Raw genomic sequence first — 24122 nt, forward strand, 5'->3', positions numbered from 1 at the left:
GCTGCCAGGCTTTCCAATGGCGATCACCTACTGGAGGGCGGGCAAAGGTGGCTGGCAGGGCCACCTTTGCCCGCCCCCCAGCTCTTGCCTGCCACCTGGGTTTTCGATCCCTTTCGCCTCCCATGATTGCACCTATGTATGCAAATTAACCGCCATCTTTGTTAGCAGTTAACTGCCATATTGGTTGGCAGTTAATTTGCATATTGCCCTGATTAGCCAATGGGAAGCGTGTCGGAGGTACGGTTAATTACCATGTTTGTCTATTATTAGATAGGACTAGAGGCCTGTTGCACGAAAAGATTCATGCAATAGACCTTCCCTTCCCCTAGCTGCCTGCACCGATTTTCCTTCAGCACCGGGGACCCAGGCCTTTGCTCTGGCCAGAGCCGCCTTCAAAGCCTTCGCTGCTCCAGCCGGACCCGCTTTGATCGCTGCTCCAGCTGGGGCCGGACCCGCTTTGATGGCTGCTCTGGCCGGAGCTGCTTTGATGGCTGCTCAGGCCGGACCCACTTTGATCACTGCTCTGGCCGGACCCGCTTTGCTCGCTGCTCCGGCTGGACCGCTTTGATCGCTGTTCCGGCCAGAGCCGCCTTCAAAGCCTTCACTGCTCCAGCTGGACCCGCTTTGATCACTGCTCTGGCTGGACCGCTTTGATCGCTGCTCTGGCTGGAGTTGCCTTCAAAGCCTTCACTGCTCCAGCAGAACCCGATTTGATCGCTACTCTGGCCGGACCTGCTTTGATCACTGCTCCAGCCGGACCCACTTTGATCGCTACTCCAGCCGGAGCCGCCTTCAAAGCCTTCACTGCTCTGGCCAGACCCGCTTTGATCGCTGCTCTAGCCAGAGCCGCCTTCAAAGCCTTCACTGCTCCAGCCGGACCCACTTTGATCGCTGCTCCGGCCAGACCCGCTTTGATCGCTGCTCTAGCCAGAGCCGCCTTCAAAGCCTTCACTGCTCCAGCCAGAGCCGCCTTCAAAGCCTTCACTGCTCCAGCCGGATCTGCCTTCAGTCTTCGCTCTGCTGCTTCCCGCTACATATGCAAATTAACCGCCATCTTTGTTCTCAGTTAACCGCCATCTTTGTTGGCAGTTAATTTGCATATCTCACTGATTAGCCAATGGGAAGCATAGCGGAGGTATGGTTAATTACCATGTTTGTCTATTATTAGATTAGATTATTATTATTATTTTTAATCCTCACCCAAGGATATTTTTCATTGATTTTTAGAGAGGTCCCAGGTTCAATTCCAGTAAAGGACACGTACTATAGTTGCAGGCTCCTCCCCAGCCCGGACCCTGGTCGGGGCTCATGCAGGAGGCAACCAATCGACGTGTTTCTCTCACATTAATATTTCTCTCAGTCTTTCCCTCTCTCTTCCACTCTCCCTAAAAATCAATGGAAGAAAACTAAAACAACGAGGTACCATCTCACACCTGTCAGACTGGCTATCATCAACAAATCAACAAACGACAAGTGCTGGAGAGGATGTGGAGAAAAAGGAACACTTGTGCACTGCTGGTGGGAATGCAGACTGGTGCAGCCACTATGGAAGACAGTATGGAGTTTCCTCAAAATACTGAAAATGGAACTCCCATTTGACCCTGTGATCCCTCTTCTAGGAATATATCCCAAGAAACCAGAAACACCAATCAGAAAGGATATATGCACCCCTATGTTCATAGCAGCACAATTCACCATAGCTAAGATCTGGAAACAGCCTAAGTGCCCATCAGTAGATGAATGGATTAGAAAACTGTGGTACATCTACACGATGGAATACTATGCTGCTCTAAAAAGGAAGGAACTCTTACCATTTGCAAAGGCATGGATGGAACTGGAGAGCATTATGCTAAGTGAAATAAGCCAGTCAATGAAGGAAAAATACCACATGATCTCACTCATTCATGGATAATAGAGACCATTATAAACTTTTGAACAATAATAGATACAGAGGCAGAGCTGCCTCAAACAGATTGTCAAACTGCAGCGGGAAGGCCGGGGAGGGTTGGGGGGCAGGAAGGAGGGGGGTAAGAGATCAACTGAAGGACTTGTATGCCTGCATATAAGCATAACCAATGGACATAAGACACTGGGGGATAGGGGAGACTAGGGGACTGTCTAGGGCGGGGGGGAAAAATGGACACATATGTAATACCCTTTGTATTACTTTAAGCAATAAAAAAAAAAAGAAACAAAAAAAATCAATGGAAAAATATCCTCAGGTGAGGATTAACAAAACAAAACAAAAAGTAAAAAGGCAGAGGTGAAATTATTTTCAGCATTATATTCTATTTAACGTAATATATCCAAAATATTGTCGTTTCAATGTGTAATCAAAAGAAAATATAGTTAACATTCTTTTTATTAAATTTTTGAAATCCAGTATGTATCTTACAGATACAGCACAGGTCTAAACAATTCCACAAATCCTGGCTGAGTAGCTCAGTTGGTTAGAGTGTCATCCTGATATGCCAAGGTTTCAGGTTACATCTCCAGTCAGAGCATATACAAGAAGCAACCAATGAATGCATAAATAAATGGAACAACAAATAGATGTTTCTCTCTTTCCTCTCTCTAAAGAAATAAATTTTTAAAAAAGAACACAAACAATTCCACAAGTGCAAGGACCCTACCTCCACCTTTGAATGAGAGAAAACTTGGTTTCTTCTTTTTTTTTTTTTTTAATAGAATTTATTGGGAAACTTGGTTTCTTCTAAAAGTCCTGTTTATTTTTCTGGTTGTCTTGAATGCTATGGAAATTGCAACCTCGCTTTTAGTAGGCTCCAGGCCATCTCCTTGCATGAGTTCAATCACTGGATCTTCTTTATCAAAATTAAATCATTAGATCAGGAGCAAAATAAAGATTAGGCTCCTCAGCTTTTTTTCTTAGGTTACAACTGAACCAAACCGCTCCTGTCATTAATTTTAATACTCACTAATCCTTCTCCCCATCTGTCTTTTAGATATATTGATAGTCACAAAGCAGCTGCTAGTACTGCCTTTGTATATTACACTCTACACTGTCACCTCCTCACTTCTTTATTTCTAATTACTAGTAAAAAAAAAAAAAAAGCCATGTGACTAATAACAGAAAAGTTCAGACCTCAGGACTGAATCCAATTTCAAAAGTTATACCCTGCTGATTAAGAGGGAAACAGAAAAACAACCCCTCAAAAGCACGAAGACAATGTGTAAGCAACAACCCAATCTTATGCAATCACATCCCACCCATATTTCCCACTGTGGAACAGAGGTTTGGGAAATTATATTTCTCTCCAGTAACCCATAAACAAAGACGGTGATGGGACTGTGGGCTGAGGTTAACATTTAATAACAAATGAGGGGAGATTGTCTGCAAAACAGGCCCTGCAATCAGGCAGACCTAGGTTCAAATCCTAATTCTGCCATTTATTAGGTGTGTATTTTCAGGAAAGTTATATAACCCCTCTCTGCCTTAGTATCTTCATTTGTAAAATGAGAATTAAAATCTACCTCATGGACTCATCATAAAAATTAAGCAAGAAAATTAAGTGCTCAGGGAATGTTATTTCCCTTTCCCTCTCACAAGTTTAACTAGCACTTTTACAGTTAAATGTGTACCAATCCTTTTTATTAAATATCTTTATGGTAAAATATTAAAATATTGATGTGAATAACAGCTGGTATTGAATATTCTAATTCACAAGAGAACTCCTTAATTAATAGTTTAAGATAACATCTGTACATTTAATCTGTGCCATGTAATAAAATAGCTTTCTCAAACATCTTTTTTATAAGGTAAATATTTTTAAGGTGAAATTCAGAAGTTACTTTTAAGAACATTAATTTAGAGCATGTTCCCCTTCCACAACAAATTAGACATCATTAGAGCAAAAATTGCCCAGATCAGTATGGTTTCTATCTCCTCACACTTTAATCAAGATGTTTCTCTTTATATTGGCAAAAACTATTGGTTAAGTGAGACTCCTGCATCCCTTACAAATGTATCTGGGCATTTAGTACTTGAGACACCATTGGATTTGACAACACCCAGAAGCAAATGAGACCATGTGCCTTCTCTTGGAGCTCTGCATTTGGAAGCAAGAAAGTGGACTCCGTTCTGGACTCCTTTTAAAACATTTTACAAAACATAAAATTTTTACCTTGTAAAACACAACATAAGTACAGTACTGTATAAGTATCCAAGTTTTTACTACATTTTAGCCCTACTATTGTTTTAAAATATATTTTTATTGACTTCAGAGAGGCAGGGAGAGGGTGACATAAAAACATCAATGATGAAAGAGAATCATTGGCTGCCTCCTGCACGCCCCACACTAGGAATCCAGCCCAAAGCCCTGCCATATGCCCTGACTGGGAATTCATAGGTCCACGCTCAACCACTGAGTGGCACTGGCCCTGCACCCCTACTATTTTTAAAACAGAACAAAACATTGCAGTGAAAAATATTTCTCTAGTCACGTGCTTTTTGAAAGCTATTTAAGAGATAGATATTAATTTGATGGGTTAGAAATTGCTATTATTCCACTAAATGAAGCTGTTTCTATCTCTATATTCAAATACATTTCAGGTTGAACTTCTTAAATATAAAATGCTTACACAGCAAACATTAAAACAATCTTAGTCATGCAAAAGCATACTTTTTCCTAATCTTGGATAAATCAACTCTAAGAAAGCTGTCCAGAGCTACAGGGAAAAAGGACATCCCCCTCTTCCCCCCCAAGTCCTCCTCACCTTGCCCAATTTAGTCTAATGTTTAAGTAAACAGTAAATTTTGTCTTTAACACTGAATGGGGAAACATTAGAACTGATGAAAACAGTATCCAGACTAAGAAATACATATGAAATCTTTCAGAAAATTTGTTAAAATGTCAATATGCAGAAAAAATTTTTCAAGCCCTGTTGATAAGGAAGCAAAACTAGAAGAAAGTATATGCTGCAACTTATAAAAGTTGTCTCAAATTTACGCTAATTCAAGGACTATTAATCATGTCAATCTAACGTGCAGTTTCATCACAAAATCATCTTATTGGTTTGCAAGTTCCCAAGCCTCACTGCTTCATCATGCATCAGCATAGAAGGACAACCCAGCATTAGGGACAAAGACAGAAAGTGTCCCCTTTTAAAACAGAAGTTGGTAAGAATAAAAATAGGTCACCTGACTGCAAAAGTCTCCCCAATATGGGAACTGAATTAGATTTGTTTTCAAGGCACATGTTTAGAGAAATGGCACTTTCTCCAAGTAAGTGCTTAGTTAAAACAACTGCTTAAAATCCAGTCTTTTGCTCTTATGTTTATGAAAATCAGAAAAATTACTAATTTCACCATAGATTAAAATTAATAGCTATAGTTGATAATCAAGTCTTATAAAAAATTAGAATAAAATAAGAAGGAAAGAAAAGTAAATCTTTGTACCTCTTAAATTTATGAATATGGTAAAGTTCTGATAACACTTACAATGAACTTGAAAAGAATGGGGTAAACGATTATGCCTTAAAAGTCCACTATATTCACATATTTTCTGAAATTAAAGTATTTTAGAATTGGCAAATGAAACAAGAAAAGCAACAAAATTATGATTTGGAAATTATAATTTGTTTTGCTTTTAAAATGCAATTTTTTAAGTGTATAAGACATCTAAATAACATTGCACAATAGTGAGATATGTAACAACTAGAGTTTTAAGTAGAAATTATTTCACAAATTGATTTTTTATTTCTCAAAGTGTTTAAGGATAAAATATGGTGTTTTTTAATTTTTCACTAATTTAAAGTGAACTAATTTAATAATATTAATTAGCTTATATTTTCTAATCAATGTTTCTTCCCTATGACCTGTTCTAATGAACATATTAAAAGAAATTCCAGTGAGTCATCTCCCATATTTCTTTCCATATGTAAATTATATTCTCCAAGAGGGCCAGCCTCTTCAACCAACCAACCAGCCTACCTAGTAGTCTCAGCAGATTTAAAAACTGGTTCTCAATTTTGTTCATTCATTCCTGTTCTAATGGAGTTAATAGTCCTTTACAAGTCATTAATTAGTTTAAATACAATAGCAAACAAATCATTGTTATGGTTCATTATATCTACTCACTCGTTTACCTGCCATAAAAAGTATACATACAAAGTGTAAAAACATATAATGCAAAGTATACATTTACATGTGTCAGTTTGCATGGTGACAGGTATGATTTCATTAGGAATTATTGTTGAGAGACTCAGATATTAAGAATACAATTTATTTAGTCTAATTTTTACTGCCTTAATACAATTACACACTAAACCAGTGATGGCAAACCTATGACACGCGTGTCAGAGGTGACACGCAAACTCATTTTTTTGGTTGATTTTTGTTAAATGTCATTTAAATATATAAAATAAATATCAAAAATATACATCTTTGTTTTACTATGGTTGCAAAGATCAAAAAATTTCTATATGTGACACAGCACCAGAGTTAAGTTAGGGTTTTTCAAAATGCTGACACGCCGAGCTCAAAAGGTTCGCCATCACTGCACTAAACATAAGTGTTCTGAAGGGTTTTCAAATATATTTTAACTAGAGGCCCAGTGCATAACATTCGTGCACTGCGGGGGGGGGGCGGTATCCCTCTGCCCGGCCTGCACCCTCTCACAGTCCGGGACCCCTCAGGGGATGTCCACCTTCTGGCTTAGGCCTGCTCCCCCTATGGGAGCACACTGACCACCAGGGGGCAGCTCCTGCATTAAGCATCTGTCCCCTAATAGTGCATGTCATAGCGACTGGTCATTCCACCGTTCAGTCTATTTTCATATTAGCCTTTTATTATATAGAATGACCTAATTCTTTTTTTTTTTTTTTTTTTTTTTTTTTTTTTTTACAGGTTTCAATGGTTTTTTTCATTAATAGTATGATGTTAGCTGTGGGTTTTTCATATATGGCCTTTACTATATTGATATAGTTTCATTCTCCATCTGCTTTTTAGCTATGCCTCTTTGTATTATTTTTAGAGGTTTCTCTTGGCATTAACATATGCATCCTTATTATAATCTACTTAAAATTAATATCTGATCACTTGACATTTTATTCTTTATATCTGACTTTCCCCACTTTGTAAATGAAAAAAATGTCACAACAGTTTAATTCCATTTAAACATCCTACCCCCTGAATTTTAAGCTACTGTTTTTTATCTTCTAATTCTTCATAAGTTATGTCGTAAGTCCCATCATAGTGTTATTATTTTTACTTTAAACTGTTATTTTTTTTGTTTAAAAGCAATTTTTTAATATATATTTTTTACTGATTTCAGAGAGGAAGGGAGAGGGAGAGGGAGAGATAAAAACATCAATGATGAGAATCATTGATCATCTGCCTCCTGCACATCCTCTACTGGGGATCGAGCCCATGTGCCCTTGACCAGAATTGAACCTGGGACCCTTCAGTCTGCAGGCCAATGCTCTATCCACTGAGCCAAACTGGCTATAGAATGACCTAATTCTTAAAGGTTCCTAAATAACTTAAATAAATTTCTGATTGCTGAGACCTCAGAAGTGATGGTTATATTGACATAGGATGCATACACATTTTCCCCTTTCGTTATAAATCAGTTTCAGTGGATACTCTTTTAGAAATTGGAACATTTAAATCCTCAACAAAATATTAGAAAACTGGATCCAACGAAACATTAAAAAGATCAAGTGGGATTTATTCCAGGGATGCATGGCTGGTACAATATCTGCAAATCAATAAACGTGATATACCACATAAACAAAATGAAGGATAAAAACACATGATCATATCAGTAGATGCAGAAATGGCATTTGATAAAATCCAGCACCCATTTATGATAAAACTCTCAGCAGAGTGGGAATAGAGGGAACATTCCTCAATGTAATAAAGGCCATATATGACAAATCCTCAGCCAACATCATACCCCTTGGGCAAAAACTACAAGTGTTTCCCTTTAAATCAGGAACAAGACAGGGATGTTGCTTTCACCACTCGTATTCTACATAGTACTGGAATTCCTAGCCACAGCAATCAGACAAGAAGAAATAAAATTCCTCCAAATTGGAAAGAAAGAAGTAAAACTCATTATTTGCAGATGACATGATACTGTGTACAGAGAACCCTAAAGTTTCCACCAAAGATTATTAAACTGAAAAATGAATTCAGTAAAGTAGCAGGATACAAAATAAATACCCAGAAATCAGTTTCATTTTATACACCAATAATGACCAATCAGAAATGAAAACTAAGAAATCAATCCCATTAACAATTGCTTCAAAAAGAATAAAATACCTAGGAATAAATTTAACCAAATATGTAAAAGACCTGTAGTCAAAAAATTATGACACTGAAGAAAGAAATTGAAAAAATACAAATAAGTGGAAGTATATACCATCTTTATGAGCAGGAAGAATTAACATCATTAAAATGTCCATATTACCCAAAGCAATCTATAGATTGAATGCAATTCCTATCAAGATACCAATGGCATATTTCAGAGAACTAGAAAAAATATTCCAAAAATTTATATTGAACCACAAGAGACCCCAAATAGCCACAGGAATGTTGAAGGAAAAAAAATAATAGAGTTGACCCTAGCTGGTTTGGCTCAGTAGACAGAGTGTCGGCCTGCAGACCAAAGAGTCCCAGGTTCAATTTCAGTCAAGGGCACGTACCTAGGTTGCAGGCTTCTCTCTGGCCTGGGCCTTGGCCGGGGCTCGTGCAGGAGGCAACCAATCAATGTGTTTCTCTCACATCAATAGTTCTCTCAGTCTTTCCCTCTCTCTTCCACTCTCTCTTAAAAAAAAAAAAAAAGTTAATGGAAAAATATCATCCTCAGGTGAGGAAATAACTAACTAACTAACTAACTAAATAAATAAATAAATAAATAAATAAATAAATGGAAGGAATCACACCACCTGATATAAAACTGTACAATAAGTCCATAGTCATCAAAATAACATGGTACTGACATAAAAACATACATATAGATCAATGGAGCAGAATAGAGAGCCCAGAAAGAAATCCATGCCTTTATAGTCAATTAACATTTGACAAAGGAGACAAAAACATACAATGAACTAAAGGTAGTCCGATTTGAAACCACAAAAATCCTAGTAGAGCCCTAGCTGGTTTGGCTCAGTGGATAGAGCGTCGGCCTGCAGACTCAAGGGTCCCAGGTGCGATTCCGGTCAAGGGCATGTACCTGGGTTGCAGGCACATCCCCAGTAGGGGGCGTGCAAGAGGCAGCTGAATCGATGTTTCTCTCTCATAGATGTTTCTAACTCACTATCCCTCTCCCTCTCCCTTCCTCTCTGTAAAAAAATCAATAAAATATGTATTTTTAAAAAAAATCCTAGTAGAAAACATAGGCAGTAAAATTTCGGACATTTCTCCTAGCAATATTTTTTCTAATATATTGCCTTGGGTGAGAGAAACAAAATAAAAATTAAACAATGGGGTTATATCAAACTAAAAACTGTAAAGGAAACCATCAAAAAAATTAAAAGACTGTCCTAACTGGTTTGGCTCAGTGGATAGAGCATCTGCTTGCGGACTGAAGGGTCCCAGGTTCGATTCTGGTCAAGGGCATATACCTTGGTTGCAGGCACATACCCAGTAGGGGGTGTGCAGGAGGCAGCTGGTTGATGTTTCTCTCTCATTGATGTTTCTAATTCTCTATACCTCTTCCTTCCTCTCTGTAAAAAATCAATAAAATATATATTTTTAAAAAATTAAAAGACAACCTACTGAATGGTAGAACATATTCGCCAATATTAACTCTGATAGGGGTTAATATGCAAAATTTATAAAGATCTTAATAAAAAACTCAACACTAAAAAAATCCAATTAAGAAATTAGCACAAAACCTAAATACTGTAGATACTTCTCCAAAGAGGACATAGAGATGACCAATAGACATATGAAAGATGCTCACCATCACTAATCATCAGAGAAACGCAAATTAAAACCACAATGAGATATCACCTCACACCTGTCAGAATGGCTGTCATCAATAAATCAAAATATAACAAGTGCTGATGAGGATGTGGAGAAAATGGATCGCTAGTGCACTGTTGGTTGGAATGCAGATTGGTGCAGTCACTGTGGAAGCAGTATGGAGTTACCTCAAAAAATTAAAATTGGTGCTGACTTTATGACCCAGTGATTTCACTTCTGATAATTTATCCGAAGAAACCCAGAACACTAATTTGAAAGAACATATGTATCCATATGTTCATTGCAGCATATTTATAATAGCCAATATATGGAAGCAGCCCAACTGTCCATCAGTAGTTGAGTGAATAAAAAAGGTGTGATACATTTACAGAATGGAATACTGCTCAGTAGTAAAAAAAGAAAAAAAGGAAACCTTACCCTTTGCAACAGCATGGATGGACCTGGAGGGCATTCTGCTAAGTGAAATAAGTCAGAGAAAGACAAATATGTGACTTCACTCACATGTGGAATCTAATGAACAAAATGAACAAGCAAAATAGAAACAGAGTCATAGAGAGCAGGCTGATAGCTGTTGGGGGGTGGCACTGGTTTGGGGCTGAGAGTGTGGAGGGATTGAGCAAAAATATAAAAGAGAGAAAACTCATGGACAGGAACAAGTGTGGTGATTGCTTGGGGGAGGGACATAGGAGAAGGTGGAGGAGGGCATAAGGGTGATAAATGGTGATAGACAAAGACTTGACTTGGGGTGGTGAACACACAATACAGTGTGCAGATGATGTGTTGTAGAATTGTGTACCTGAAACCTGTATAATTTCGTTAACCAGTGCCACCCCAATAAATTTAATATATAGGGGGAAAATTGGAACATTTTGAGTTTCCTGAAGAGCCTTGAAAGATATATTCTCAAAATTAAGGAACTTAGATAAAAAAAAAAAAAGTTAAAACATTTACATTTTGTTTGGGCATACATTCATTTCATATTCCCGTTAAAATTTTTATGAACAACAAAAAAGTAAAATATTTATTAAATACTGCTGCAAATTTAGTTGTCATTCTTATGTAGTTTTTTGAAATACTATGCTTAGAAATACTATATCCTAAGTAGCTGATTTGTATACAGAGAGGGAAGTGGCTGGATATCATTATTATTTGACAAATGCCATATGACCTTCTGTTTGGGGACTATCAAATACCTTGAACTGAAATGTTCATGATTACCCCTGGGATAAATCCAGCTGCTTGTTTTGGATCCAGAACATTTTTTAAAAAGGAAAAGGAAAAAAATAGCTGCCAACAGAAAACCACAAAACCAGTATAACAGTCTGCTAGAAAAGGGTTGATCAGGCCTTTGCATTACTGCAAAATGGGACAGTTGGAATGCAGAACTGTCCAAACTCCAAGACATCTAGATTTTTTTAACCTTCTTACACTGGATACAATAGAAAGAATATTCTTATATTTGGTTCATGTGTAATTTGCAAATTTTGATGGCTGAAATTGGAAAAGCATTAGTAACTTCCTACTGGCCTGTCACCATTGGGCAGATTTTTTTCAAATTTAAATTTACTCACTAAACTGGAAGATCCTTAAGGGTAAGGGCCGCTTGTGTATTATTCAACTTTATGCCACATCACCTAGAACCTAGGAGATATTCAAAAATGTCCTTGAGCTGAACTGACCTTGCCTGAGTAAACGTGTCAGATATACATAAGTGTAGGCTAACTTGACAGAAAATTAATTTTGAAACTTAAATTGCCTAAGAGAAAACAGAATCTTCCTGAATTTCTACTCTCAGGAATGTGGGTAAACTAGGTTCCCTTTAAGCATAGTGCCTAAAGAGGCTGACATGTGTTAGTTTAACCTCTTTGATTTGGGTTCCCTGCATGATCTAATGTTTAGAAAGTGATAAGGCTCCCCTGATTAATACCAATGACCTGAGGCCTCAGACCCAGAGGAAGCAGGAAACAATACATATTTAGTCCACATCACCAAGGCAACACAGTCAATGTACCTCAGCATAGTAGAAAAACAAGCACAGATGCTGATGTTGAATATTTAAAAAGTATTCCCTACACTCACCGTAACACTGGTTAGAAAAAAAGGATAACTTATTTCAGAAACCAAGACATTACAAGGTTTTAATTTCTCTACTATGTGTGCTTTGTTTTTCATTACTAATACTCCATAGGCAATCTTGGTCAATTAACATTACCTTAGCACCAAAAGTAAAGGTTTCAAGTTTAGTATTTGTTTTGTTTTTACTGCTTTTCAAAGAAAGGAAAAAAAAGTATGCTTACTCTTCCATTTCAAAGTTTAGTTTTGACACTGACTCAGATACTCTCTTTTTAAGACTACTATAAAGAGCTATATAGGCCTCAAATAGGGTCCCTCTTTCCCCAGATGGGCAGGTATCTGAATTTGAAATTGGTAAGTCGGCATAAAATGAAACATCTTTGGAAGAAACCTACTCTGAAAGATGATTTATAAATTTGGTACTAATGACATCATTTACATTTTTATCCATCAGGAATAAACAATAAAATATAACAATATGGTATGCTGTAGAATATAACTGTTATAACAAAGGAAAATATTCTATGTATAACTTAAAAAGGATACAGGAAGTAAAATATCAGGGTGCCTGTACAGGCTCGGAAACAAATATGGCAGACATAAGCCTTCTAATTAATGATGAAGCAGGAAAACCTCTCTAAGCCTTACCCCAGCCCAGATGAAATATTCCCCCAAATTATTAACCTTCCTTTTCTCTTAGTCATGTTCACCAAGAAACTTCCAGTTTACTAATTGTTTACCCTAAGCAAACTTACCACTCTAAATACATCTACACTCTAACATAGGAATCTCAAAGTCCTACCAGTTTCATTAGTGGGTAGGATTCATTTCTCAATCTGAGGGTCAGACCTGGATCTATTACCTTCACCTATGTTATATTTTGAGAGGCTCAGCTGTAACAGCCAGCCAAATGGTCTCTCTCTTTTTCTGTCCCTCACCTTTCTCGCCAGTTTCTAACTGTAACACAGGCCACCACAAGCTTGTAAATGTCTGTATCCATATGAAAAGTAAAACCACGTCACATACTTGTAAACAACCAAATAAAGATGGCTGAGACACTAGAATAACAGCAAGGTTATTAGGAAGAAAGGCCTATCATCACTATATAAGTTCATAACAGCTCATGTAACTCCCAAAACTGCTTACTGATCTTACTGAAGTAGGTCCACTTATGATAGAAGATGCACATTGTTTGAGGAATACAGTGGAGACCCAAATCCGAAGTTCTGGCACCTATATAGTTTCAAGAGAGGACACTAAGTAAATGGAACCTGAATCTACTCTTATCTGTTTACAGGCTAGATGGGGCATAAAAACAAATTAAATTACTTTACAGCAATATAATCATCAAAAATCCAGAATGTGGGAAGAAACTCTGTAAGACAAAACAACTAAATTTCTTAAATAAAGAGGAGAAGAAAGAGGGGGAACTTACAGATTAAAAGAGATTTCAATAAATAACAACCAAATGCAATAAATGGACCTTGTCTGGTTTCTGTTTCAAGCAAACCAACAGTTTAAAAAAATTTAAAAAGAGAGGCAATCAAGTCAGTTTGTCACATATTTGGACACTGTCCAGATATTTGATTGTATTAAGAAACAGTTACGTTTTTTAGGTGTGACAACTACATTGTGGTTATGTTTGTGTTTTTTTTAAAGAAAACCACTTATCTTTTAAAAGATCCATACTAAAGTAATTATGGATAAAATTATATATCTGAGATTTGCTTCAAAATAATCAGGGACTGGGGCGGGAAGGAATAAGTGAGATATAGATGAAATAAAACTGGTTATGAATTGAAGTTAGATGATGGATATAGAAAAGGTCCATTATACTATTTTCCCCATACTTTTGTATATGTATGGAATTTCCCATCGTGAAAAGTTTAAAAACAACAATGAACAAACAACACACAAAAAGAGAAGGGGCACTTCTAGGTGTCCTGGAATTATGGGATAAAATTCCCAATTAGTTTCCAGCCCCATGAAGTTGGCAGATTCTCAGGGGGGGGGGGGGGGGAGTGGTCAACCGTATACTGGCAAGTTCATTTATCAAGTCCTGCCCTTCATCTTACAGTACATCATTAGCCTAAGAAAGGACATGAAGTTGTCTGAGTTTGGTTACTTACCAGATACCTTTTAATGTCCAAGTTTGTTCCTACCCAATTTTAACTGGAGTTTAAGAAAAACTAAAATAATTTTTGAAGCTAACAGAATTTTAGCATCTTTTGAATTTATTCAGCACAACTACAGAGGTATTATCTTCATGCTGTCACACACAGATACAAACACAGATACAGCACAATATCCATATTTAGCCTAAGTGCATTCCTTCTGAGGCTCATTTATATGTCTTCATATGCCACAGCCCATCATTTAAATAATGGATATTTTCAATGCCAATTCCTTTGTTGACTTTCTCACTGTAGAAGGAAAAAAGCACATAAACATATCGTTGTGCATTTTTGTAGGCTTAGTCATGGTAAATATAATTCAAAGTGCATTGCTATTTTGCAATTATTGAGTTACATGTAGGGAATTTATTTATATTACACTCACATTACTGTCTACATTAAACTACATTACTCTGGGGCAATTCATGTCTTACAGTGATTCTAGTGATCTATTGGGTGTATAGAAACAGAGTAATAATGCGTCAACATATCAGGAGAAAATCAAAGTGTTACAAATTTTTTTAACATTAAAGAATAGCATAATTTTAATCACATTGATTAGGCAAACTAAAAGGAGATATATAATTCAGTTGGTATGAACTATGGGAATACTCACACAATACTAATTAAGTTTAAAAAGTTGTAGATGTTCTGGAATATAGTTTAGAAATATGCATTAAAAATCCTAAACAATGCTAGTACTATGAACCAGAAATTTCAGATTTATGGATTTAAAGTAAGGCAGTAATAAGAAGAAATATGCAGATATTGAAAACTTAATAGCATTAATTACACAGTATACATATAGTTATATATTTAATACCCAGTAAGTTAATGAGGTTAATATTAATGGAAACAAAATAGGGAATCAAGACATGACTGCAGTCTCACATTCAGAATGGAGATTTACATCTTTTTTTTACAACTAACCCTGAAATGAAATTAATAGCAATAATGTATTCTTCAATTGAGTTGCAAAGTTCTTAAATATCTACATTTTGACAATATATATTTAATATTTCCTTACTATTCTATACCACTAGGTCAAAATATAAGACAAATACTGTGTGGTGACAAACTAGGTCACTGTTTTAAAAATTTGTAGCAAGCCCTAACTGGTTAGGCTCAATGATAGAGCATCAGCCTGCGGACTGAAGGGTCCCAGATTCGATTCTGGTCAAGGGCATGTACCTTGGTTGCGGGGGGTGTGCAGGAGGCAGCTGATCGATGTTTCCCTCTCATTAATGTTTCTAACTCTCTATCCCTCTCCCTTCCTCTCTGTAAAAAATCAATAAAATATATATTTTAAAAAAAATTGTAGCAAAACATCTTTCCTTCCACCTAATTTAAATCACACTAAATAAAAAATTCCTAAAATGCCACATACATACATACATACATACAAAACAGTTACATTGGCACACAGGTTCTTTTCAGAGTGCTTAAAAAAGAATGTAATCCCAGAGACAAACTATGTTTCACTGGCTTTCTAAGTGTTAGGAAAAATCAGAAATGAGGCTTCTGTGCTTACATATTTGTAAGATGTGGTATGAATGAGAGCAAATTTCCCCTGTCATTCTGATGCTTTTGAGATAGGTTACCCATATCTCAAAAGCTAAGGGGGCCTAACATGAGACTTACATATCTTCTGCAGACATCTTCATGACCCCAACACACAGAGCATGCTGTTTTCCTTCTGCCATGATGGCCTGGAAACACACAGCTAAGAAATATTTTTCAAAATGCCTTGGAGAGGTGGTGTCAAATAATGATCACATTACTAGTTAAGCCACATTGAACCATCTCATATCCTTGCCTACACCAATAACTCCTTCAGGGCAGGGACCTATCAGAGTCTCTGTGCACACTGTGAATAAATACTCAATAAATGCTATATTAATGAATCTAATAATCATTCTTGGTTTTTAAGTCAGATGTTAACACTATAACCTAATGCCAACAAAACCAGAATAAGTGATGCAAAAAAAGAAATTTTTGGACCTAAATATTAAAAACTGTGAAATAAGTAAATATCAATTGTTCTAATGTTTTAACCATTGAATGGTGGTTTTACGTAAAGGACACAGTAAAACAATAATTATATGTCTAGTCTATCTTTAAGAGCCCAATGTAAGCAAGTGTCAACCTAGAACAAACAGAGCATTTTTGGTTATCATTTGAAGCATCTAGAATGTTAAACACTGCAGTACATATTTTTAAAAGTAATGGTTCAAGGATACACAGTACCCTTTGTACTAGCTTTGCAACTTTCTAAAAGCCTACAATTATTTCAAAATAAAAAAATTATTTTAAAAATAAAGTCTAAGTATTAGGAAAATTTCCCATTTAAAGGAACTCCAGGCCCCAGCTTCTTTTTCTCAGTGATTAGAGTGTTGGCCGGAGGACTGAAGGGTCCAGGGATGGATTTTCCCAGTCAAACCTCGGTTGCAGGCTAGACCCTGGCCCTGGTTGGGGCACCTGCAAGAGGCAACCAATCCATGTGTCTTTCTCATATCAATGTTTCCCTGTCTCTCCCCCTCCCTTCCACTCTCTCTAAAAATCAATGGGAAATAATATCCTTTGGTGAGGATTAACAACAACAAAAAAGGAACTCCACAACTCTAAACTTGTAACACTTAGAAAAATCATAAACATAAAAAGGTAACCTATTTTTACAGAATACTTTTCTCCACTGATTTTTAATTAGTTCATTCAATGTTCCACAAATATTTAAGCACCTATTATGTGACCAGTATCTATGTCAATACAAACTATTCCTAAGATATAAACATACAACTTATACTACCCCTTAGATATAACTTCCACAACAGAGGACAGCCTCCTTTTGAATACAAGACACATTCTCAAACCCATTCCAATAGCCTTCCTACTCCACAGTGATTCCCCATTCCCACCATGTATGGTTCCTTCTCTCAACTTGAGGCAAATGGCCACTTTATCTATGACAAAGTTGGCAAAAACCTATTTAATTTAGAATATAGCTGACACAGCACCATATACATAAATGGAAATAATGCAGAATTACTCAGCTCCGAGTTGAATAGATCCTTAAGGACTATCTGGGACCTTAACAGACTGGTTGGCAAAAACCTGTCCAGGCTAGCTGGCAAAAACCTATTTAATCTAGAATATAGCTGAAACAGCACCATATAAATGGAAATAATACAGAATTACTCAGTTATGAGTTGAATAGATCCTTAAGGATTATCTAGGACTTTAACGTTAATTTCTCTTTTAGAAATCATATTCTGAGGCCCAAACAACCAACTTAAATGAACTTTAAAAGTTGGGAATTGCCAGCATTTTCCACTACTCACTTTACCTACTTTTAGCACTCTACCTGTTACCTATGTTCTTTTCCCTTTGGGTCCTTTTATTCCAATGTCAAACATAAAAGTAGCAAGCTGATATCCAAAGAAGTGGCCCGATCATATCAGATATATCCTCTCCATTAATAACCAAGAGTTTTATACTGTGTCCTGAATCTGATAACATTTGGGCCCTAACTAGGCTGAAATGCAGCTGGGACTCTTTTATTACCTGTTCTCTTTTAATTTCTAAATTGGGTCACAATTTAATCTCAAGAAATAATATTACTTCCCACATTTTCAAATGTAACCAGAAAGGCATGAGGTAATAGTAACAGTCACCTCCAAAAAATTACATCTAATGTTCCTTTGGATGATAGATCTTTCAGTAATGACATAAATATATGTTTTTCAACAGTTAGAGCCTGAGAAGGATACAACAATTGTATCTACTGCAGCAGGGTAAAGTTTAGCTCCAGGAGAAGTTAAGCCTGGACACATGATATTTGCTCCACTGAGTACAAATTTGATGGCTCCTTTATCAACCTGCTGGTGTGGCAAGATAAAGGGATCTAGAAGAAAATAAATACATTACATAAATTAATAATAGTAATGACTCATCAGAAAAAAAGGCAAAGGACATAGACAAATATTTCCCAAAATTACAGTACTCTGACAGATGCAAAATAAAACTGAAATACCATCCTTCACTTAGCAAATTAGCAAATACTTTTATCAATATTTTTTAAATCTTTATTGTTGAAAGTATTACATATGTCCCCCTTTTTTCCTCTTTGACTCTTTCAGCCCACCCTCACCCCGACCCCAGGCCTTCATCACCCTATTGTCTGTATCCATGGGTTATGCATATATGCATACAAGTTCATTGGTTGATCTCTTCCCACCCACCCACTCTTCCCTCAAGAATGGACCTGGATAGCATTATGCTAAGTGAAATAAGCCAGTCAGAGAAAGATAAATATCACATGATCTCACTCATATTTGGAATCTAATGAATAACATAAACTAATGAACAAAAATAGATTCAGAGAAATTAGTAAATATTTTTAAGAAAAGTAATTTCCAGTACTAGCAAGAGTGTAGGAAAACTGGCATTCCCATATACTGCTAGAAGGCTTATAAATTACTACAACCTTTCTTTAGCACTACTTGGCAACATGTATCAACAGCCTTAAAAAGGTTCAAACTCTCTTGACTTGGTAATTCTACTTCTAAGATTTTATTCTAAGAAAAAATGAGAGATGTACAATATAGTTAGAAAGATATTCATTGCCACACTAATATTTATAATAGAAATAAACTGGAATCAACTTAAATGTCCAAAAATAAAGTAAGCGATATATGACTTAGGGTGTATCTACAACATCTATATAATAGAGCCATGTTCTTGAAGAATACATAATACCCTGGGAAGTGTTCATAATATAATGTTAAAACGGAAAAGCAGAATGAAAAATTACCGAAAATATCAGTGGTTGCTAGGGGAGAGGCAGGAGAGAGGGATGAATAGGTGAAGCACAGAGGATGTTTAGGGAAGTGAAACTATTCTATATGATACTTTAACAGTGACCATTATTCATTTGGCAAAACCCACAGAATATACAAGACAAAAAATGAACCCTGATGTAAACTATGGATTTTGGTTATCAATAATGTATCAATATTGGTTCATCAATTGTAAAAACTGTATCACATCAATGCAACATATTAATAATAAGAGAAGGGTGGGTACTCTCTGCTTTCTGCTTAGTTTTCCTGTAAACCTAAAACTGTTTTATAAAATAAGTCTATTAATTTAAAAAGAACTATATAACAGAGAGCCCAACTTAAAAAGGAAAAATATACACATTTACACATACATACAAACACACACACCATACAGGAAATAACTGGATGGAAGTATACCGCTATGTTAACAATGATTATCTCTAGGTCATGGGAATACAGGTAATTTTATTTCTATATTTTCCTGATATCTAGAATGAACACATATTCATTTTGTAGTCTTAAAAAAATATTTTTGTGTGTGTATCTACAAATAATTCATAACCTAACAATTAAAGGGTCCCTGGAGGATTTTAAACAATGCTTGAGGGGAAACTTTTTAGGCCTCTCAGGGCTCTCTAGTAATAACAACAACAATAATTGGTAAAATTTATTCACTTTAATGTTTTACCAGTAGCCATCACACTTATCAGATAATAACACTACAAATTAATTTAAACATGACTCCAAATTAATTTAAACAACTTACTGATAAAAAGGAACATGAATGGCCCTGGCTGGCGTGGCTCACTGGTTAAAGCGTTGGCCTGCGCGCCAGGCCTAAGCAACGAAAGGTCTTGGGTTCAATTCCAGTCAAGGGCACATACCTCGGTTGCAGGTTCGATTCCCTGGCACCCAGGTCGGGCGCATGAGGGAGGCAACCAGTTAATGTGTTGCTCTCACATCGATGTTTCTCTCTCTACCTCTCTCCCCCTTTCCACTCTGTGAAAATCAATGGAAAAAACATTCTCATGTGAGGATTTAAAATTAAAAAAACACAGCCCAGCCGGCATGGCTCAGTACTTGAGTGTTGACCTAAGAACCAGGAGGTTATGGTTCGATTCCGGATTGGAACACATGCCTGGGTTGTGGGCTCAATTGCCAGTGTGGGGCATGCAGGAGGCAGCCGATCAAAGATTCTCTCTCATCATTGATGCTTCTATCTCTCTCTCCCTCTCCCTTCCTCTCTGAAAATAAATAAAAAATACATTTAAAAAAAATAATGCCTAGCTCCTAAGGCTTAAAAAAAAGGAATGTGAATGAATACATTTATTATTCATAAGCCGTAATTTGTTTTCCAGATCTCCATCCTCATTAACAGCTGGACAGCTACCCTTTAATAATGATGATGATGACGCCCTGGCTGGTTTGGCTCAGTGGATAGAGCGTTGGCCTGCGGACTGGGGGGTCCCAGGTTCGATTCCAGTGAAGGGCATGTACCTTGGTTGCGGGCACATCCCCAGTGGGAGGTGTGCAGGAGGCAGCTGATCCATGTTTCTCTCTCATCGATGTTTCTAACTCTCTATCCTGCTCCCTTCCTCTCTGTAAAAAATCAATAAAATATTAAAAAAAAATAATGATGATGATGATGATAATTAGTGCTAGTGCACACTGTATAAACAATTACTAAATCATTATAATGGTTACCATTTATGAGCACTTACTACATTTTAGATGCTGTGTTAGCTACATTACATATACTATCTCATTTAATCCTCACAACCCATAATATATGTCCATATTAAAAACCACTGTGTCCGCCCTAACCGGTTTGGCTCAATGGATAGAGCATCAGCCTGCGGACTGAAGGGTCCCAGGTTTGATTCCGGTAAAGGGCATGTACCTTGGTTGCGGGCACATCCCCAGTAGGGGGTGTGCAGGAGACAGCTGATCGATGTTTCTCTCTCATTGATGTTTCTAACTCTCTATCCCTCTCCCTTCCTCTCTGTAAAATATCAGTAAAATATATTTTTTTTTAAAAAAACACTGTGTCCATTATCTACAATAAAGAGACCATGCAAATTAGCCATCCCTCAGCCCTCACCCAGGCTGGCCAGGTACCACAGCAGGGACCCCCACCCTGAAGTGGGTGTGGCCAGCCTGAAAGTGGCCCTCAGCCCCTCACCCAGGCTGGCCAGGCCCCCCAGTGGGGACCCTCACCCATGGGGGCGTGACTGGCCTGCAAACTGCCCCACCCCCTTGCCCAGGCCGGCACTGTCCCCAGTGGGGACCCCCATCCCAATGGGGGCATTGCCGGCCTGCAAACCACCACAGGCCCCTTGCCCAGGCCACCCTGTCTCCCAAGGGAACCCCCACCCTGATCCAGGACACCCTTCAGGGCAAACCAGCTGGCCCCACCCATGCGCTAAGCCTCTATCTATACTAATAAAAGGGTAATATGCTAATTAGACTGGGAGACCTTCCAGGAGACCTTCTGGACAAAGCCATGGTGGTGGGGCTGAGGAAGAGGCAGTTAGGGGCCAAGAGGGGAGGGCAGTTGTGGGTGATCAGGCCAGGATGGGACGGCAGTTGTTGGTGATCAGGCTGGTGGGAGGAACCATTGTGGGTGATCAGGCCAGCCAGGGGGGGTGGCAGTTGGAGGTTAGCAGGCCAGCGGGGGGGGGGTACTTGGGGGCGAGCAGGATGGCAGGCAGAGTGGTTATTCGCAATCAGGCAGGCAGGCGAGCAGTTAGGAGCCAGCAGTCCCAGATTTCGAGAGGGATGTCCAACTGGGATCGGGCCTAAACCGGCAGTTGGACATCCTTCCAGGGGTCCCAGATTGGAGAGGGTGCAGGCCGGGCTGAGGGCCCACCACCAACACCCCCCCCTCCCCCCGCACCCCTGTGCACGAGTTTTGTGCACCAGGCCACTAGTTAAAATATAAAGAAACAAGATTTAGATAGGTTGAGTGACCTGACAAAAGAAATGCACTGGAAATTGAACCCAGGTCTGCCTAACTCCAAGTTCATGCTTTTAACCACCATAGTATCCTGCTTCTTGCACAAAAATAACTTTAAGATGCTCTAAAGGGTTGGCTCCCAGAAAAATACTACTAAATAGGAACATATTTTTCTCTAGCTTATTAGGACTTTTCCTCAACATATGGAAAAACTGGAAGAATAGTCAAATGAACACCTGGACACTATCCACTTAGATTGAACAATTGGGTGCTCTCCCTCCAGGAAGCATGCCCATGCCATTCCATTCCCCCTCTACTAGCCTCACAGGCACATATCTCCTAGCCTCTACGGGACCCCATAAGACTTGCAACCAGGGGAGCAATGGGCAGCGGCAGCTCATCCCAGACTAACCCCCTGAACCTGTCTCCAAGGACCTCTTTTCTCTGACTTCCTAGTGAGCCAAAGCAGCCCAGCCTAGGCTCTCCTGTTGCTTCTTCTATGCCAGTGGTTCTCAACCTTCCTAAGGCCACGACCCTTTAATACAGTTCCTCATGTTGTGGTGACCCCCAATTTCATTGTTACAAATTGAACATAATTAAAGCATAGTGATTAATCACAAAACAATATGTAATCATATATGTGTTTTCCGATGGTCTTAGGCAACCCCTGTGAAAGGGTCATTCAACCCCCAAAGGGGTCGCGACCCACAGGTTGAGAACCACTGTTCTATGCCCTTCCTTGTCTCACTGTCCTAAGTATAATTTTGCTGCTGTGGTCAATAAAATATTGTTTGCTTATCTAAAAGAAAAAAATTCAACAATTGTTCATTAACAAATGTTTGCTATATGTGCTTTATCTCTTTCTGTTTAAACAGATATCATATTTTTCCTCTATTTTAAACTTTAGACATAATGCTTCACCAAAATGAGCACACACCACCTAAGAATAAAGTCATTCTCCTACATAACCACAACACTATTATCACACCTGAAAATTTAACAACAGTTCTGCAATACCATCTTATAAACAAACCATATGCAAATTTCTCCCAATAGTCCCAAGAAAGTCTTTTATATCTTTTTTTGGAGGAGAAGGAGGACTTGAATTTGGTTTGTTTTTCAAACCAATCTATATTCATGTACTATATTTGATTATTTTGTTTCTATTCTCTTTTAGTTGAGTAGGAATTAATATCATTAAAATGTCTTAATGTCACCAAAATGTTTTTATTTTAAGCTTTTCCACATTGCATCAGGACTAAATTTCTGTCCATTATAGTTTTTTAACTTGATGAAATCAATACTTAATCAAATAATTGTAAATATCCCTTTATAAATATTAAAATGTTTCATCTATAACCAATGAATGCATGGATGGGTGGAACAAATTGATGTTTTTCTTTCTCTCTCCCTTCCTCCTCCCCCCCATCCCTCCATCTCTCTCTCCCTCTCTTTCAAATTAATAGCCTGGCCAGTGTTGCTCAGTGGTTGAGCATGGACCCATGGACCAAGAGGTCTCGGGTTCGATTCCTAGTCAGGGCACATGCCTGGGTTGTGGGTTTGATCCCCAGCAGGGGGGCATGCAGGAGGCAACTGATAGATGTTTCTTTCTCATCCATGTTTCTATCTCTCTATCCCTCTTTCTTCCTCTCTCTCTAAAAAAATCAATAAAAACATATTTTTTAAAAAGTTAAAAATAAATAAAAAAATTTTAAAAATAAATTAAATTAAATTAAATGCTTCACCTTTTAAAAAACTTGCCTAACAGCTTTACTGCTCTGGACCTCTGCTTCACTAAGTAATGAGAAATTTATCTCCTCTTACCAAAAATCAAATTCATTAATTAAGTCACAAATACCATCTACAGACCCCTCCAGTCACTCCCTTCCTTTCTGCCTCTTGGCTAGGAGGCCAGATATGCATACTGGTTTGAAGAGCAGAAGTTTTACTTCACATTTAAAACTTCTTGGGCACTGGGATTGTATCTTCCTCTGGATTTTTTTGTAATATACTCAGTCTGATATGCAAAAGTGGGTAGGTTATAAACATTATTTTGTTTAATAACACCTGAACTTGGCACTCAACTAACAATAACTGACTCCAACAATTAGACAATGCTTTCCCTTATAG

At 37.7% G+C, this 24122-nt stretch overlaps 1 protein-coding gene across 3 annotated transcripts in view; it reads right to left on the bottom strand.

Annotated features, from left to right (window-relative positions):
- Window positions 1-14237: 14237 nt before the first annotated feature.
- The window catches only part of MCTS1 (MCTS1 re-initiation and release factor), a 35410-nt gene continuing 25525 nt past the window's right edge, over window positions 14238-24122 (bottom strand). For all 3 annotated transcript variants that reach the window (XM_036304092.1, XM_036304094.1, XM_036304093.1), the window contains exons 4-6: window positions 17966-18099; window positions 15840-15907; window positions 14238-14447 (exon numbers count right to left, since the gene is read on the bottom strand). In XM_036304092.1, coding sequence (XP_036159985.1) covers window positions 14366-14447; window positions 15840-15907; window positions 17966-18099 — 284 coding nt within the window. In that variant the 3' untranslated portion in view covers window positions 14238-14365. The remainder of the gene's footprint in view (window positions 14448-15839; window positions 15908-17965; window positions 18100-24122) is intronic.

The sequence above is a fragment of the Myotis myotis genome, unplaced genomic scaffold, assembly GCF_014108235.1.
Source record: "Myotis myotis isolate mMyoMyo1 unplaced genomic scaffold, mMyoMyo1.p scaffold_m19_p_4, whole genome shotgun sequence".
NCBI lineage: Eukaryota > Metazoa > Chordata > Mammalia > Chiroptera > Vespertilionidae > Myotis > Myotis myotis.